The 18,560-nt window shown below is 45.0% G+C and overlaps 1 protein-coding gene across 2 annotated transcripts in view; it reads right to left on the reverse strand.

Moving 5' to 3' along the window:
• The window catches only part of STARD13 (StAR related lipid transfer domain containing 13), a 147,789-nt gene extending 130,182 nt beyond the window's left edge, over positions 1-17,607 (reverse strand). Inside the window, exon 1 of one of the 2 annotated variants that reach the window (XM_077341844.1) lies at positions 17,132-17,573. In XM_077341844.1, coding sequence (XP_077197959.1) covers positions 17,132-17,255 — 124 coding nt within the window. In that variant the 5' untranslated portion in view covers positions 17,256-17,573. Of the gene's footprint in view, positions 1-17,131 lie in introns of both variants that reach the window. The other variant, XM_077341848.1, reaches the window with a different exon arrangement.
• Between the last annotated feature and the right edge of the window lie 953 nt (positions 17,608-18,560).

The raw sequence follows: 18,560 nt of genomic DNA on the forward strand, positions 1-18,560 counted from the left end.
TGACAAAAAATAAAAATGTTTTATTTTCAGGACCAACAATGATTTCCTGGTGGCAGAGGAATGTTTTTTGCATGCACTGATTTTGACTGTATCTCAACAGCGTAATAGTTAGACTTTTAATTAGTCTTTCTGCCAGAAGAAATCATTGATCTAAACCTTTTCAAGAGGCTGCTCAGCTAAATCACATGAACTACATTTGGTTGGGAGCTCTTCCCAATAGTCAGTGTAGTGATCTAGCATTCAAAGGCTGATGTCCAAATCTATCCTTACCAGGGATTTGTTCCAGTTGTTTAATAATCCCTCTGATTTTGTTAGCTTTCACAAACTGCTACAACTTAGGGATTAGTGCATGCTTCTTAGCCTGATAACATTTGCCTTGCTGTCATGGCAGCATTTTGAAGTTATTTCATGTACATGCAAAAACACAAATTATTGCTTTGGACTGAGCTTTGCTTAAGCCTTTCACCAACCAGAGATAAAACATTTTATTTCCTTTCTGCTCCGATCATTTCCCCCCAAACAGAGTCTCCTTAGTTCAAATGGAATTATATATAATGGAATATATATGTGTCTCTCCTAAGTATAAACAAAGTAAATCAATCCAGGTAGCTCACTTGAAAGCATACACAATAGGGGCCAGGAGTCTCCCAGGTTTGCAACGGATCTCCAGATGATGAAGATCAGTTCTCCTGGGGAAAATGGCTGATATAGAAGATGCACCCTATACCAGCTGTCTCTGACTGTGAAATTTTTTTTCCTGATATCTTTCCTGAGCCTTCGGGGAGGGCGGTATATAAATCTAAATAAATAAATAAAATAAAATAAAATCTAGCCTATATCGTTGTACTTGTAGTTTAAACCCATTACTGTGCGTCCTTTCCTCTGCAGCCAATGGGAACAGTGTCAATATGTGGAGGAGCCCTGTCCAATAACCTTCAAATCTTGTCTAGCTCTATGTAGGATGGTGGAAAAGATAAAGGCTGTATGCTGGGAACAACTTTCTCCCTAATGCCCTGGGGGCGTGCAAAGTTGCATCTGGCTTATGGAGACCCTGTAAGGTTTTCAAGGCAGGAGACGTTCAGAGGTGGTTTGCCATTGCCTGCCTCTGTCTAGTGACCCTGGTATTCCTTGGTGGTCTCTCATCTAAATACTAAGCAGGGCAGACCCTGCTAAGCTAGCCAAGATCTGACAAGATCAGGCTAGCCTGGGCCACCCGGGTCAGGGCTCTAATGCTCCGCTAGTAAGCCTTTCAGAGGCATCTGTAGCTGGCAACTCTTTGAGATGTGCATGCTGATCTGGATAGACATTTTGGTTAATCCAGCAAGGAATGTAACATATATTCTGGGCCCCCACATTTCATTGACTCAGACGGCACACCAGCTGTACAGAGATCCATGTTTTGTATCCCTTTTACCCAACATACATATAACCTTTTCAACCTCATCCCTAAGTAAAAACAGCTGTACAAGAGAGTTTCCCAAAGTGCAAATCAGAACATGGTACTGGCTAAAGCACACAGCAACAGGGAGAGGCTGCTTAGTTGCTGTATTATGTGTACATCTGAAAGAGTGAAATTAGATATTTTTGGTGCATGATTATTGTTTCTTCATGGACAGAAAGATGTAGAGAGGGGCTGTTTTGTGACATGCATTCTGCTACCAAGAGCCAATTTCCCTTGCCTTCCTCACTTCTGCTATTTCCAGACAGTCTCTTAACACCTTCTCTTTATGGTTCTGTGTTCTGTTTCAGCACCTGTGCAGTATATAGACAGAGAAAGTTATTGTGGGGACATACTGTCTCTCTGTGGCTTGAGCAGTCATTCATACAGATGGAAATTATTCCAGTTGCTGCGGGGCAGGGTTTGAGGAGAGTGAAACCAGCTGCTGAGAAGGTGCATTTCATTCTGGCTCAAGGCTCATCGCTGCTGCAGCCTCTTCTGATAGCAGGCAGTTGATTATATAAGCAGAACTGATCTTGGGATCTCCTTGTGCTTTAAGGGGACACCTTGATCATTCACAAAATAATCTCATAAAGCCTCATTCTCTTGCCTTGCACCTTGGTTTGGACAACTCTAAATGCGCATCTGAAGAATGCACACTTGGTTTGGAAATGAAAGCTGTGAGGCGTTTGTTAAAGAAGGCTGTTTTGTGAACAGTTCACGGACTTGTCAGACTTCATCTGTTTGAATCTCTTAACCGGCACAGCCCCAGCTGTGTCCCCACTGAATGTCCAAAATGAGAGTATGCTTTTGACTTGTCATAAACCTTATAACTCTCAACTGGTTTAGTTGGCAGATATTTTGCAATATCTTGGCAGATACTGGTTTCAGAATGGTTTAATAATCAGTAACTGGAAATAAAGCACAAACTTTATAAGCATTCTTCATAGTACTCCATATTTGAGGGAAATTTCAGGAAACCATTTATAAGACTGGAAAGATCACTAAAGAATAACAATGACTTTTTTTTGAGGGAATAATCTGGTGCATTTTTCTGATATACCCGATATAGACTTTAGCAAGATTGCTGTACATAACAGTAAGCTGTTATGGAATACCTTGTACCCTAAACCAAAGTGTGGACACAACAACCAGGACCTAACAGAGAGGAGGCCATGAGGGCCATGTGGCTAAGGCCTCAGATTTAGACACATTAATTTTACTTATTTATTTATTTTATTTCTTGGATTTATATCCCGCCTCTCACAACTTTGTCACCTTGAGGCAGCTAGCAATTAAAACCCTAACAATCTCCCCATAAAAAAAACCATTAAAACAATGGCAGTACACATAAGAACCCACAAGATGGCGGAACAAAATATTACACAACATAATTTACTAAATCCAGCCAGACAATCAGCATTAGTTGCTATAGATTACAGGGATGCTCAGCTACGGTGATTGAACTCCGGTCATTTTGGGCATTTGATATGCTTCACAAGCCATTTTTATGCACACCATGTGCCATCCTTTTAAAAACTTTTATTGTGGCTAGCACTAAGTGCCTCAAAATCTAGAACTGGCCCGGGTTCCTGTGTACCTCTGCAAGGGTCTGACAGCAACCATGATTAGATCTAACCATTATGTCTGCCTAGCAGAGCCACTGAGATGGGAAAATTTGAGAGCCCTGGACACTTAGATGGACCATGGAGCACAACCAAACATGTTATTTATTTTCATACTATGTTTAAGATGGGTCTTGATAGCATGAGCGGGACCCATCTTTTAAGAATAAAAGAATACAGCAAACCATACAGAAATATAGCAGAATGTACATATGTCCTGAAAGTATTACAACATGTTCAATATTAGTAAGTTATCCAGTTATGAGAAACGTCATGAGAACTGATTAATACCAGACAATCATGAATCCTGGGGAGTTACATTCATACCAGCTTATATATTATGGTTGAGACAATATATCTATATGCGGTCCTATTTTTCTTCATTGAAATTGTCTGATATCACAAACAGCTCCAGTTAATTTCCATTAGAATCAGCCACAAGGCAACTCACTAACTTGTACAGGATTATGTGAGTTCTGCATGTCATCATGGAGTCACGAGTAAACATACAGATCAGCTAGCTCCTTCCTGAAAGGTGCTTCAGAACCATTTCTCTTGAATATGGCATGTGAGTTATAGACCTCTTGCCTCGATTTGGTGTTTAGTTTCCTTATACTCTTGCCAGCAGGACTGCTCCCGCCAGCAGCCATAAAAATCCATGTCCAAACTATACAAACATAGCTGGTAATTTACAGTACTTCAAAATGGTGTGTGACTGAGTGTATTCTGGCAATACATACAGGGCACATATTAAAAATTTCAGTTATTTTCTTGTATTTTCATATACATATTCCTTCCTACAAATATGCTGGCCCACTAGCTATGTGCCCATTAAACATACCATGCTTGCATAGTGGATATGAGAGGAGACCTCTAATCTGGAGAGTTAAGTTTGATTCCCCGCTCCTCCACATACAGCTGGCTGGTTGACCTTGGACTAGCCACAGTCTAGATAGTGCTGTTCTCACTGAGTAGTGTTTTGTTTTGTTTTCAATTTTACGATCATTCAGACCAAAATTCAAATACACATAATTAATAACTGAAGCAATTCAAAAAGAGATAAAATGATTACATTATTAAAGATTAAAAGGTTTGACTTCACAGGAACTTTAAGGTATTAAAATCAATATTAAAACATACTTTAAAATACCAGCAACAGTATTCAGAGCTCTCTCAGCCCCACCTGAGAGAGGTGGGGTGTCTATTGTGGGGAGAGGAAGGGAAGGTAATTGTAAACTGCTTTGAGAGTCCTTACGGTAGTGAAAAGTGGAGTATGAAAATCAACTCTTCTTCTACTACACTAATGTAGGTCCTTTACATTAAAATATACAGACACGGTGCCATCCTGTGAAGAATTACACTCTTATGAGTTTATTGATGGTGATAGCCTTAGAAGAGTGTAGCTCTGCTTACTATAGCACAGAGTGGTAGTCTGTCTATCTCCTGATTCTTTGCTAAACTTCTAAAATATGTCACAAAAAAAAAGCCCTACCCTTGCAGCCCAAACTAAGAACAAAGTGGGAGCAACGATAACACACACAAAATAAAGTCGACTTGCTGAAAACTTTGGTAAACTGTGCATGTCAGAGGTCTGGCATATGTGCCAACATTCCACAGATGAAAAAAAGGACATGCTAGTAGCATTCCCAATTCTCATACCAAGGATCATTTCACAAGCCTCGCCCTTGCCATGATTATATATTGTTGAAGGCTTTTCACCAGCTGTACATAGTGTTCATTTACTCTGAAATGGTCTTTACCACACTGATTTAAAAGACAAAGAGGGTTTTGTTCTGTCAGTTTGAGAAAGTAGTTGTCTGTTACTGTATGTAAGCAGGCAATATGCGTACACTATATGAACATGCCCCCTTTCCACTAGGGGCCCAAATCTGCAATACAATAGTCTGAGCATAATGAAATACTTCCCCTTTACCACAATCTAGGTTCTATCTAGAAGCACTTTAAGGAATACCCGAATCTGACAGTGATCCACATAGTAAGGGATATGTGTCAAAGGGGTCTGGTACTTCTACAGGCTCAGAAGGAGCACAAAGACATGAATAGAGTGAAAACTGAAATAAAAGTTATGTAGGAAAATAGTACAAACATCTGGGTTGGGGAATTAGCAAACACAACCCGTCAAAATAATACCAAGCTTTCAATAATAACACCCAAGGCTTGAAGCCAATGTAAAGAGACAGTCATGCCAGGCATCCAGGCACTGTACAAATCAGTCCACTTAAGAAACAGGCAAGATGTCAAAGATGTATATCAAGAGATGAAGCAGATACGGCTATTACTTTCCATCCATACAGGTCCAAACAGATGTCCAAGTCTCCAGGTAGAGACTCAGTCATTTAGGCCAGTGGTCCCCAACCTTTTTATCACCGGGGACCACTCAACACCTTTTACTGAGGCCCAGTGGGGGGGGGTAGTTTACTCCTCTAATCTCAACCACTGCCCTAGCACTCTCTGATCGCTATCGTAATGTTTAAACATCCCTTCAAAATAAGATACAGACACGCCTCAACAATGAAATGTGTTGTAAAGGGCTGGGGGGGATGAAGTAAAGGGCCGGGGGGGGGAAGGCATCCTTCGGGGCCCACCTCCAATTAGTCGAAGGACCACATGTGGTCCGCTGCCCACAGGTTGGGGATCACTAATTTAGGCCACAAACAATCCAAAGGGAAGCACAGCAAAGAAACATACTATGTATCCAACATGTATCATGTACTAGGAAGTCACAAGAAAGGATCAAGCAAAAAAAAAAAAAGCCAAACAACAAGAAGAACAACAAACCCTTTGATGTGAGAAAGGATTATAGGACAGGCATCCTAGTTCAAAGACGAGGTCTCTTTTATTTCAAGCCCGCAACCACCTTCAACAAAGAGCAGGCATGGGTGGTTGAGTAAGGGACGTATATTGGGTGGCAGTCTTCCTACAGTCAGAATACCAGACTTCTTCCGGCAATTTAAATAAGTCTAAATTGGAGTACCCAAGACAGGAAACCTTTTGGTTGGCGAATGCTAGTTATCCCATCCCAGTGCTATTGCATGTTCCTTTTGTACATGTTCCTTCTGTAACTAAAGCCATGATGTTTATGTTCTGAGAGCCTTTGATTATCAGTCGGATAGAAATATACTAGGTAAAATGTAGGGTTTTTTTTTAACTGAGACAGGTAGTGGGGCCTGGATGTTTTTGGGAAATGTTTTGTTTAACATTTCCCCACAGAAATGTAATGCTTCTGTGTACCTCTTGAAGTCCCGCACCTTTCATGCAAAGGATGCAAATATGAAATCAAATATGGAAGATGTTGGCAACATATATCAAAATATACAGCTGCTGTGGTGTGTGAAATGCCAAGCTGTGCACGGTATGGGACACTGATCTAGAAACAAGATATATTCAGATATGTACTCATATTTAACTTCTACATGTGTCAAGGAAGGACCCTGAAGAATGACAACAGTAACTGCTCATGTTAATAAAAATTTAACAAGGCATTCCTGAAAGGCAAAAATAAGGAGAGACATTATATCTGACAGAAATGCTGATTTTATGAACTTAGGCAGATTGTGAGTGGGTGGGCAGAAAGGGATGTACCAGTGTTTGTCTCTTGTGGCCGTTCCTTGCACACCAGAGCCAGTTTGGTGTAGTGGTTAGGAGTGCGGACTTCTAATCTGGCAAGCTGGGGTCACTGTGGGTGGGCAGGTAGTTGTGAGTTCCTGCATTGTGCTGGGGGTTGGACTAGACAACCATGAAGATCGCTTCCAACTCTATGATTCTATGATTGATTCTGTGGTTCTAGGGAGAAAACAGGGAAAGTCATTTTAACAGGGATAGATACGAGTATGGGGATGGGAGTTGTAGGCTTGCCAAATCCAGGATGGGAATCTCTTGGAGATCTGAGGATGGAGCCTGGGGAAAACAGGGAATTCAGTGGTGTACAATGCCATAGAGTCTCCCCACCAAAGCTTCCATTTTATCCAGGCAAACTGATCTTTCTAGTCTGGAGATGAGGTGTAATTCCAGGGGATACCCAGGCCCAACCCAGAGGCTGGCATCTCTAGGTATCAGGTTCCTTGTACATAGGGACATTGGAGCATAAAAAGTAGCAATTGCCCCTTCTTAATAGGTAAATTTGAGCACCTGGATCTTGAGATCTGGATTTTGTCAAATTCCCTTGTTAAATTTGCTTTACTGCTTTACTGTTGTGGCCAGAACACAGAGCCTAAAATCCTTTCTCCTCGATGACTGATGCAAGCCTGAATAAATTGCAGTGAATGTAGTCAGACATAGCCTGCCAGCCATGTGTCGTGGCTGGCCAGGTGTTGCAATATCCAGGGGCAGCAAAATGAAGACATTTATTCATGGCTGGAGGGCTGCATTTGATGTAAACCATCACAGGAGATGCAGGGCTGCATCAACAGCTGCCTTCTCACAGCTAAACTGTAATCCTGACCCTGACATGGCACATCCCCCTTCTCTGCTCCTTATTTCAAGCCATTACAATCTTGACTACCGTTTCCTAAAAACTTGTCAGGTTTTCATCATCTTTCTTGGAACATGAATTCAAGAAGTGCTTGGTGCTTTTATTTTCATCATATACACAAGCATCTGTGGCATGTTATTAATCACTGACTTTCTGGCAATTTGGACAATTTGATAGGGCTGAACTTCCCACAGAACTATTCCGGCTGTCCTCATGAAAGGAGTAAGCATCAGTAATCTTTTTCTTCCCAGAAACACTCAGTTTTATATAATGAGACCCTTTCAAAAGTTCTGTCTTGACAAAGGAGGAATTCTTTTCCCCACTCATGTGATGGAGAATATGCACATTAAACTTCCGTCAAAGTTAATCAGAGTTAGTAGTCATCTTAACTCCCCAGTGTACAGTGTGGAAAACAGATCATTCATAATATTCTTGGTTCACTTCCTGGAGACATAATTGTGCGCAGTATGTAGGAGGGAAGGCATTCAAAGTTTATTATGATAAATAGCATGTTCAGGGTGCGCAGCTCTCATGTTCCCTTGTGAAAACAGGCTTTACTATCAAATAGCTTTTCAAACTATTCAGAAAGGAATAGCTAATACCTTAGTTCAGTGGTCCCCAACCTTTTTATCACTGGGGACCGGTCAATACTTGACAACTTTACTGAGGCCCGGGGGGGAGTAGGCGTTTGCCGAGGAAAGTCGCAGCCGCCTGAACCACGGCACCCCTGACTTCCCGACACCCGCTGGGGGGTGCTGCCAGCAGCAGTTGTGCAGTTTCATGCAGAGGGGGAGCCCTCATGGCAGCCACTGGAGAGCACCAAAGTGAGCCAACAGCAGAGCGGCAGGGCAGCCCCCGAGGCAGCAGCTGGGGAGGAGGACAAGGAGGAGCCGCGGCCCGATACCGACTGATCCATGGACCGGTCCCGGTCCCTGGACTGGGGGTTGGGGACTACTGCTTTAGTTGATCTGATCTTCATTTCCAAAATAATAAAGACACACACACATCAAATATACAAAGTCACAGCATGTTTTTAAAAAAATCAATTTAACTATTTTATCCAAGTAAATGCCTTTAAACAAGTTACCTGGCTTTTAACTAATTAAATGTATATAATTCACTTACCGCAGTTCATAAGTGTGCTTTCTGAAGACCAGAATGAAAGAATGTGGAATAAGGAGCCACATATTAATCATTATTATTTCCGTTATGTTTGTGGAACAGATAGTGCTGGGACTTTTGGTCTAAGAGTTTACTTTCTGATTCTTGAGAAAACAGAAGGTGGCAGCACAATGGCTCTGTTTTTCCAGTCAGAACATATTTTTCATTGACTTTTAAACTCTCCAAGCTCTTTATGACTGGAAGAGCCAACAAATATGTATAGTTTGTTTACAATGCCGATGGAGATGATCACCCTTTTAGAGGTGACTCATGCACTTAATTGTGCAATCCTAAAAAGAGTTACATCCTTCTAAGCCCATTGAAGTCAATAGTCTTAGAAGGGTGTAACTGCATATGATTGCACTTTGAGCTATGCAGGGTTTCCTTTGATCGGATTCGGCATTTTTTGTTTTCCTTTGCATTTTTGTGTGTCTTGGAGCAAAGAACGGTGTTATGAGGTATAAGCTTTCCTGACTAGTCAAAAAAACCAGTCTGAGACACAAGTTCACAAGAGGATGGAACAAAATTGTCCTTGTTTTTATAAAATGCCAGAATTAAATTGTGAGAACAATACAATAACGGGTTGTTGTTAGGTGCAAAGTCATGTCCGACCCATCGCGATCCCATGGACAATGATCCTCCAGGCCTTCCTGTCCTCTACCATTCCCCGGAGTCCATTTAAGTTTGCACCGACTGCTTCAGTGACTCCATCCAGCCACCTCATTCTCTGTCGTCCCCTTCCTCTTTTGCCCTCAATCACTCCCAGCATTAGGCTTTTACAATAATGGGTACTTCACTTAATTATACAATATTTATTAATTAAATAATTGGTTAATTGGCATCATGAACAAAATCAAGCAGATCTATGCCAATCATTGAATGAAAAATATGCAGAACAACAATCTAGGTAGGATCTCGCTCACTCCTATGAGTGAGGAGAAGAGAACGGTGTTTGTAAGCTGCTTTGGGACTCCTTTGGGTGGTGAAAAGCAGAGTATAAAAATCAGCTCTTCTCTATTACAGAGGGGTGTAGCAAACTGACTGAAATGGGAAGTAGACTCCCACTCTTGAGACATGCTGTTACAAACATGCCATAGACCACCGCTCAAAATGCAGTAAGGCAAACTGGTTAAAAGCAGGCACTAGTAGAATCCCTTGGAACTGGGAACAGCAGGAGTTTATGCTACACCATCCCCCAGAGCTTTTATAATTTACCGTAAATGGAAAAAAATCAGGGATTATATTTTAATCCATGGAGAAAATGACAGGTCTGGAGTGTGCAGGTGTATATGAGCAATTTAGACTGGTAAAAAGACATAGTAGGAAAGGGTTAAATCCTAGTTGCCTCCCCAATCCTTTCCCATGGCTTCTATTAGATTTTTTAAAAAGCTGCACAAGATCTAATCATGGATCTCCTATTGCCATTTTTGGTTTGGCCCTGAGTGGAATCCAGCAGACCTCTTGAAACCTAACCTCATTCCAACCAAATAGCCTACTCATTACAGAACAATGTCACAACAATTCATAGTACATATTATTGTTCCAAGGTTCCTCTTCTTTCAACACTTCAGCATTTGTTTTTATTATAAACCAGGTCATGGAAGCATGACTGATGCAAAACCTTATCAAGCAACAGGAACCATAGCAGAATTCAAAGCAATGTCTGAGATCAAGACCAAGTATCAAAGCTCAAGAAAGATACCAGACTAGGTGGGGATTCAGGAGGGGGACTGAAACACAACACCAAGCAGGCTGAAGCAGAATCCACAGGTGGCAGACAGAAGCAAGTGGAGATAAAAGTTTTGGAAAGAAAGCAAAATACCACCTGGGAAAAAGCAGAGAAACCAGAATTTGAGTGATTAGGAAGCAAGACAGAGAAGAATGTTGTCCAGCTATATAAAGTCCGGGAAGTTCTGTTTTATATAAGGAAGAGCAAGATGTAGAGATTAATGAGATGCCAATAAAAAAACGCTAGAAGAAAGAATATGGGTACTCAATGATCCTGAAGAACAGATCACCTGCATGGATAAAATGCCAGTCTTGAACATCAGAAAAGGCTGACCCCTATTCTCTCCCTAATCATGAAACCTCTGTAATAAACATATAGGACAATACCCTTATTAGCAGCCAGGCTATACTTAACATGACAATAACATCACTACCTAGGCAGGGGCAATTTGCAGTTGGTCAGACTCACTGAGTTGGTGTAGCATAGCTAACACAAGCCAACTTTCCAAATCAATAATGTTACCATTTTAGCCTACTTTTCTGGGTTCTTGTACCTCCTATGCATTCAAAAAGATAGAATGTATAGAAAGTGTTTGAGCACTTGGGAAAAAATATTATAAACATAATAGATTCAGTCCCATCCTTACATTGAACTCAATGGGATTTCTTTCTGATCAGTTAATATCAGGCATCATCTGTAGTTCATCCTACCAGGTTCTGCCATCTCCTAAAATCAAATTACAGATGACACTGGAAGATCTCTGAACTGATCTTCTAGAATTACCAGCCTAGCCTGATCTCATCAGATCTCAGAAGCTAAGCAGAGTTGGCCCTGGTTAATATTTAGATGAGAGACCACAAAGGAATATCAGGGTCAACTACCTCTGAACATCTCTTGCCTTGAAAACCCTATAGGGCAGGGGTAGTCAAACTGCGGCCCTCCAGATGTCCATGAACTACAATTCCCAGGAGCCCCTGCCAGCGTTTGCTGGCAGGGGCTCCTGGGAATTGTAGTCCATGGACATCTGGAGGGCCGCAGTTTGACTACCCCTGCTATAGGGTTTCAATAAGTTGGCTGTGACTGAGCGGCACATTGCGCACACACATGACTAGCAGGTGCAGTGGATTGTGGTTATCATGCAGTGGGGAAAACAGCAGCTCTAGTGAGGGGCATGTATGAAGTGGGCTAGAAAACCTGAGAAATAAGTTAAATAATTCTTAATCCCACCTTTCCTTGGAGGGTAGCCTTAACTGTGACCTTTGTTGCTGCTTAAACTTAGGGAAAAAAACCTTTAAAACTTATTCACAGATTTTCTCATGCTGGATGTTTAGAGCTGTTCTGACCAGCAGTAATATCAGGGCTCTCTCAGCCTTACCTACCTCTCACAGGGTGACTGTTGTGGGGAGAGGAAAGGGAAGGTGAATGTAAGCTGCTTTGAGATTCCTTCGGGTAGAGAAAAGCAGCATATAAGAACCAACTCTTCTTCATAATTTGGTCAGCTACACAATAAGTTCTCTGGCCATTTTAAAGTGGTTTCTGGATGGTTGATGTATTTAACAGCTGCTCAACACAGACATAAATTTGGAAAGATCCAGAAGTTGTAAGTGGCAAGAATTTCCCCAAAATAGAAGAGGTATAGGAAAACACAAGAGCAACTTCACATCATGCCATGTGAAAATAGGCTCAAATAAGTTTACAATGAAGTGCAACTGGTCTGTCATTCAAGGAATCAGGGGGAGTGGGGGAGATCAACTTTAAAAAAAAGTTTGGCAGCTGTTGATCTAATACAACTCTTTAAAAAAAAGTTAAACAGCTGAGAACTTACCAGAAAAATACACCATGTTTAGACTCTACTGGCCTTCTTCAGGGCTGGTTTATCCATGCAGCACATTTAGCACATGCTACAGGGCTGACTCTTTCAGGAGACCCACAAGGTGCCTTCCCCCCATGGATTGGGGCCAGAGCCTCTCTCCTCCCCCTTTCCCCTCTTTAAGGACATAAGTGACACCCCTTTCCATTGTGGGAAGCCCCTCTGCCCTCAGTCTGGCTGCTAAGTCTGCTAGGGCCTCCTAAAACTGGCTCTGGTGCTATGGGCACTGCAAATCCTTAAGCCACTCCTAGCCGCAATTAATTGCTTCACCAGTCATTTGTATGCATTTAACTACTGAAATGTCCACAGACTGGAAACTGGTGCATGATAAATAGCTAACTTTTAAAAAATATTTTATTAATACAGAACAAGGTTATATACAGATGAGAAATAAAGCCCATTTTATTTTGGAATAAAATGGGCGCTAGGGGCAGTTCCTTGGGAAGCCTTCGCAGGGCGAAGGCTTCCCGGGAATGTGTGCCGGAGGGGCGAGTGGGGCACGGCCTGGGGTGTTCTCCTGGCCGCAGGCTGGTCTCCTGGGGCCAGTAGAAGGTGGGGAGGCCGCACCCCACCCTGGAGTGTCCCATGGGCTTCTCCCAGCCCCAGGAGTGGGCTCGCAACGTAAAAGACGCGGCGAGGCTGGCGCTGGGGCCAGGAGAAGGAAGCAACCTACCCCCACCCCGGAGCAGCGCAGAGCCTTCTCCCGGGGCCAGGAACGGCCTTGCCGCGTCCGCAACGCAGCAAGGCCGCTCCTGGGGTCAGGAGAAGGCAGCAACCTACCCCCCACTCTGGAGCAGTGTGGAGGCTTCTCCCGGCCCCAGGAGCGGCCTCGCTGCGTCTGCGCCACGGCAAGGCCGTTCCTGGGGCTTGGAGAAGGCGGCAAGCGACCCCCGGCACCCCGGAGCGTCGCGTGTGCTTGGTCGGGGCCCAGGAGCAGCCTCGCCGCGTCAGTGATGCGGCGAGGCTGCTCCATGGGCCGAGAGAAGGGCTCCACGGACAGTGTCCCCCCCATGGGCAGTGTTCGGAGGGCTGGAAAGGAGCAGAAGGAGGACCCGGTGCGGAGGACTCACCTCGTGGGCCAGTTCTGCTCAGGCTGGGGAGGCCGGGCCAACCTGCCAATGGGGAGCCGCGCTTCGCGTGGTTCCCCATTGGCAGCTTGGCCCTGGATGGACACTTGGAGGGCCCAATCAGGAGCTGCTTCGCGGCTCCTGATTGGGCCCTCCGAGTTTTCATCCCGGACAGGGCCCACCCTAACTCCTCCCAAACAGCCCTTAGCCTTTTATTTAATCCGCTCCGCAGGAGTGGTATAAAGATTACAGAACAACAAATGGAAGATATAAAATACATATAAGGGGACAGAAAAATAGTAAAAGAAAAGAAGAAAAATAAGTATCATGTGGTTTAAAAATGACTTCCAACTCTACTTACAGAGAAAAAATTCTTAACCTTTCCCCCCCCAGTATATAAACTTTGGTGTATAATAGGTAATATAACAGATATTCCATGAAATATAGAGCCATCCTTAATATTTATAATCGTATCTTTGTTTTAATTTTTTTCAATATAAAATTTCCAGTTCCATAGCTTCCAATCTGATGTATATTTGTCTTCTACATTAATGGTTAGTTTTGCAAAACTCCCTAACTTTACATTGCCATTCATGAATTCTCTCTGCAATTGAGAGGTATCCAAAATATTTTCCTATCTCATTTTTTTAAGAAATTCTCTAAAATACCAAATAAACAGGTTTCTGGTTCCAATTTAATCTTTTTGCCCAAAATATCTGAGAGAGAGCCTGACGTTCTGCCCGCCCCTGAGCTAGATTGTAAGATGAGACATTCACAAGTCTTCCTGCAGCTTCCTATAGACCCCCTTCGTTATTGATACATGAATGGAAAAAAATCTCTAGCCTACGTCCATGATACATCCTTCTATTGAAAACCAGGGAGCCAGGCTATGGCCGAATCTCTTCTAGGCACAGCTGATCACAGTGGACACATCTGCTTGAGTTTTTTTTTTAACGTGGGGAAAAAAGCCATCTTAGATGATACAGTGTCTCTAAGTCTTCCACAGGGATGTAATGCCATCTTAGAGCTTGGTTCAACTTTTAAAATTGTGCAGGATCTGGACAGCAGTCTTACTTGACAGCGGCTGCTTTGCCTCCCACTCACTCTGCAGGGGGGCGGGGAAGCAGCAAGAACTGCTGGCTCACCACAGTAGCAGCTATAAGGACTGCTATAAGGCTCCTCTCCCTTGGGGGTGGGTTGGCCCCAGCAGAGGGAGGCAGCCCTCCAGGCCATTAGCCCGCTGGGACTTTTCCAGGTGGCTTTAACGGCCAATCCTCTCCAGTCATGCTGGGCCACCAGCCACAATCCAAACCAAGCAGCCTGGAGGGAGAAGCATTTCTTCCTCCTCCGGGAGGTGGAGTTGTTTATCAAGAACTGCCTCTGCTACTTCATGGTCCACTAATTTGAAATGAAATGGAGATCAATAATTGAGGAACTGGCAAAGACAGAGGCTCGCAGCATTTTAAGGAGCCAAGAAAAAGCACTTCAGATGGAGGGTCAGGCAGAAACCTGCTCAGGGGACACAAAGTTGTGAGCTGAAGCAATGTGTTTAAAAATAGCTTAGAAAAACACACAGAAAGAAAGAGAGCAGCTGTGCATCTCAAGGATATGGAGAGACTCTTATAGGAATGTACACTTCACTAGTGTGGCCACACAGAGAATGCTCCTAAGCAAGCACATTCCATGGTATGCTATGGTTGCCATGTATGAGTGTGCATCCATGCCAGCATTTACTATCCTCATAGCCAGGTAAGGGTATTTAGCTATATCACCACAATGGAGAATATGGGCCAAGAAACCCTGGGATGATGTTTTCAATATATATATATATTTGTTGTACAGTCAGAGTCCACAGCAAAGAGGACAATAAGTTTGTCCCTATGAGAGTGGGTGCAGGACTTACACAGAACTTCAGTTTTGCAATGGGGTGGGAAGAACCAAAATTTTGGGAGTTCCTATAGTACATCTTCACTTAAAAGTATTCTAATACTCTAGGCTCACAGTCTTTAGTAGTGGGAAACCTCCCTGGTTTCTTCACTTTGGCTGCTGATAGAGCACAATGGCACAAGGCTTCCACATGGCAGGTTGGCCCACAGTTTCCCTGATTTTTTGGGGGGGCGGGCGAGGTCAAAAGGAATTGCCAACCGAAGGACAGCAGTCTAGTGTTATAACAATCTGCATTGCTGCATCTCTGAATTCCCAGCTTGATTTTAAAAAAGAAATCATCACGCCCTTGTCATGCTTTCCTCCTTATATCGCTGTAATGAAGGAGGCCTGAAATTTCACATTGAAGGAAGATTCAGTGAACATTATAACCCCATTCCTTTGCCAATAATAATAAAAGACTCGTCACAGGAAGAGGAAAGGACCGCCATGAGGAGAGTCAGGAAAATTCACTGCTACGTGGCTGGGAAAATCTGGACTTTTCCATCCGCCTGGTGACCATCTAGGGAGGTAGTCAAACCGCGGCTCTCCAGATGTCCATGGACTACAATTCGCTGGCAGGGGCTCAAGGGAATTGTAGTCCATGGACATCTGGAGGGTCGCAGTTTGACTATCCCTAATCTAGGCTTTATGGCGCTTCCCCAGAACTTCATAGCAAAGCAGGTTTGAGAACGATCAGTAAAAAACTGCAGAACCCCCTGGAGATGCTCAAATGTACCATGATGCTGCGGGATGGCAGGCAAAAACCTGCCCCTCAACAGCATTGAGCCCAGGACAAGAGACAACCCTGTTGTCTCATTGACTGTGTAACATCCATTAACGCTAACACAATAGAACAAATTTAGAGTCCAGTGGCTCCTTTAAGCCCAACAAAGTTTTATTCAAGGTATGAGCTTTCGTGTGCGTGCACACGAAAGCTCATACCTTGAATAAAACTTTGTTGGGCTTAAAGGAGCCACTGGACGCTAAATTTATTCTGCTGCTTCAGCCCAACACAGCTGGCTACCCACTTGAATCAATCCCCCAATGCGATATACATCCATGTAAATTGGGGATGCAGAAATAGCTGTCGGATGCATATAAACTCTAGTCATGTGCGGCCCACAATCCTAGAGATGCAGGTGGGCGTAAATGCTCAGCATCCCCAAACAGTACCCTGAGGAGAAAATGAGGTGTCTGATCTAGAGCAGTGGCAAGCACTCAGGACCACTTAGCAAATGCAGGGCCAGATCTGATTTACTGCCTACAGTTCCTGGCATTGATTGATGGGCAAGGTCCTCGGAGAACCTTGCAAAGTCACTTTCAGATGTGTGGCTCTTAGTGGCTCAGCAGAAAGGCCGGTGACTGCCCAAGAAATGTGGATGCGCCAGGCTGCACATCCAAATGGCAGTCTCCTGGCAATAGAAACAGAAAGATAAACCCAACCTCTTGCATGCTTTGGACTTAACAATGGCCTGGCATCTGTTGCGATTAAATCCTTCCCCGGATCATGCCCTTCAACCCAGCCCGGCATGAACGGCCCCCGGAGCTCGCCCAGACGCCCACCAACCCCTCGATTTCCAGGGCTTTGCTGGCGCCCGGCGGCTCTTGGCCAGAGCTTGCGAATGGACGGGCGCGGGAAATTGAAAACCGCGGCGCGCCCGAGCGAAACTTGCCCGCCGGGCCCCGTGGCAGGACCAACGGGGGCGCCAAGAGGCGCTGCGGGGAACGCCCTGCCTGCCTGCCTGCCTGCCTGCCAAACCTCCGGGCTGCCCCGGAGAGAGCGCCGCGGGTCGGGGGCGGCGGGGTGCCGCTGGTGGACTGACCTGCCAGCCGCCTCTCGCGGACGTTCCTCCAGAGCAAATCCCAGGCTTTGGCCGTGGAGTCGCGGAGCTGTTCGCTGAAGGACCTCCGGAGCTGGGGCTTGGCCGGCCGGCGCTTGCAGCTCATCCTAGCGGCGTCCGCTCCGCATGCCGCCGGCGCCGGCCGACAGCAGTAGCAGCGGCGGCAGCAGCAACTCTCGGCGCTCCAGCGTCCCGGCGGCGCTGAGGCGCATGGGGAGGCCGGCCGCTGCCCCAACAGCCGCGCCAGGGCCGGGTGGCTCCCTCCGGGCGGGCGCCGGGGGCCGTCCCCAGCCCTGGAGCGGGAGCGCTTGTGCAAGGCGCTTCTCCCCCGGCCCGCGCCTCCCTCCGCCCCCGGCGGGGAGCTCTAAACGCTCCGGCCGCCTCCTCCTCCGCAGCTCCCTCGCGGAATCCGCCCCCGAGGGGGTCATCGCTGGGCCTCCCGAGCGCGCCGCGGACTCTGCGCCCAGCAGCTCGGTCTGCCTTCGGCTTCGTTAGGAGAGGGCCAGCGAGGCAGGCGCTGCAGGAAAGGCTATTCGGGGGTGAAGAGAGAAAAGAGCTGTCTTTTTATACCCCGCTTTTCCACTGCCCAAAGCAGCTTACAAACACCTTTCCCTTTCTTTCCCCGCAATAGATACCCTGTGAGGTAGGTGGGGCTGGGAAGGCTCTAAGAGAACTGAACTGTGATAATATCTCTAACAGGACTGTGACTAGCCCAAGGTTACTCCGCTGGCTGTTTGTGGAGGAGTGGGGAATCAAACCCGGCTCTCCAGATTAGAGTCCAACACTTTTTAACCACCACACCAGGCTGGGTTCAAAATTGAGGACTGGTGAGAGCACCGAGAAGTGCACCAAAAGAGATAGCAAGGGCTGCAGGGGGTCAGATAGAAGGCCAACAGGGCAAAATCTGGATAGCAAGAAAGACTGCAGTAAAACTTACGATGCTAGAGGATGTGTTTGTTTGGAAAGTTTAAGTCACTTGTTTGGAACTACAAGTTCCAACGTGAAAGCCGTAACTGCGACTTTCCCACATCTGGCCCTAAAAGAGGTTTTGGCATTTTACCACATCTGTAACAACAATCAGAAGTTTCCATGCTAACGTTCATGTTCAGTTTGAAGATGGTTCCCTTTCAGCCACACACGCAAACACATATGGACACAAATAGTGCAAGAGAAGGTCTGAATGGTTTTACACAATTATCCAATCATCTCCCCATCTACCCATCTACCCATCTACCCATCTACCCATCTACCCATCCATCCATCCATCCATCCATCCATCCATCCATCCATCCATCCATCCATCCATCCATCCATCCATCCATCCATCCATCCAAAAGAATGCATACCTATGAGCTTGTATTCTTTCTAATCTTATCCTTTTTTTAACAGGATCATGCCCAAGTGTTCTGTT

The sequence above is a fragment of the Paroedura picta genome, chromosome 6 (genome assembly GCF_049243985.1).
Source record: "Paroedura picta isolate Pp20150507F chromosome 6, Ppicta_v3.0, whole genome shotgun sequence".
In the NCBI taxonomy this organism is placed as follows: Eukaryota; Metazoa; Chordata; class Lepidosauria; order Squamata; family Gekkonidae; genus Paroedura; species Paroedura picta.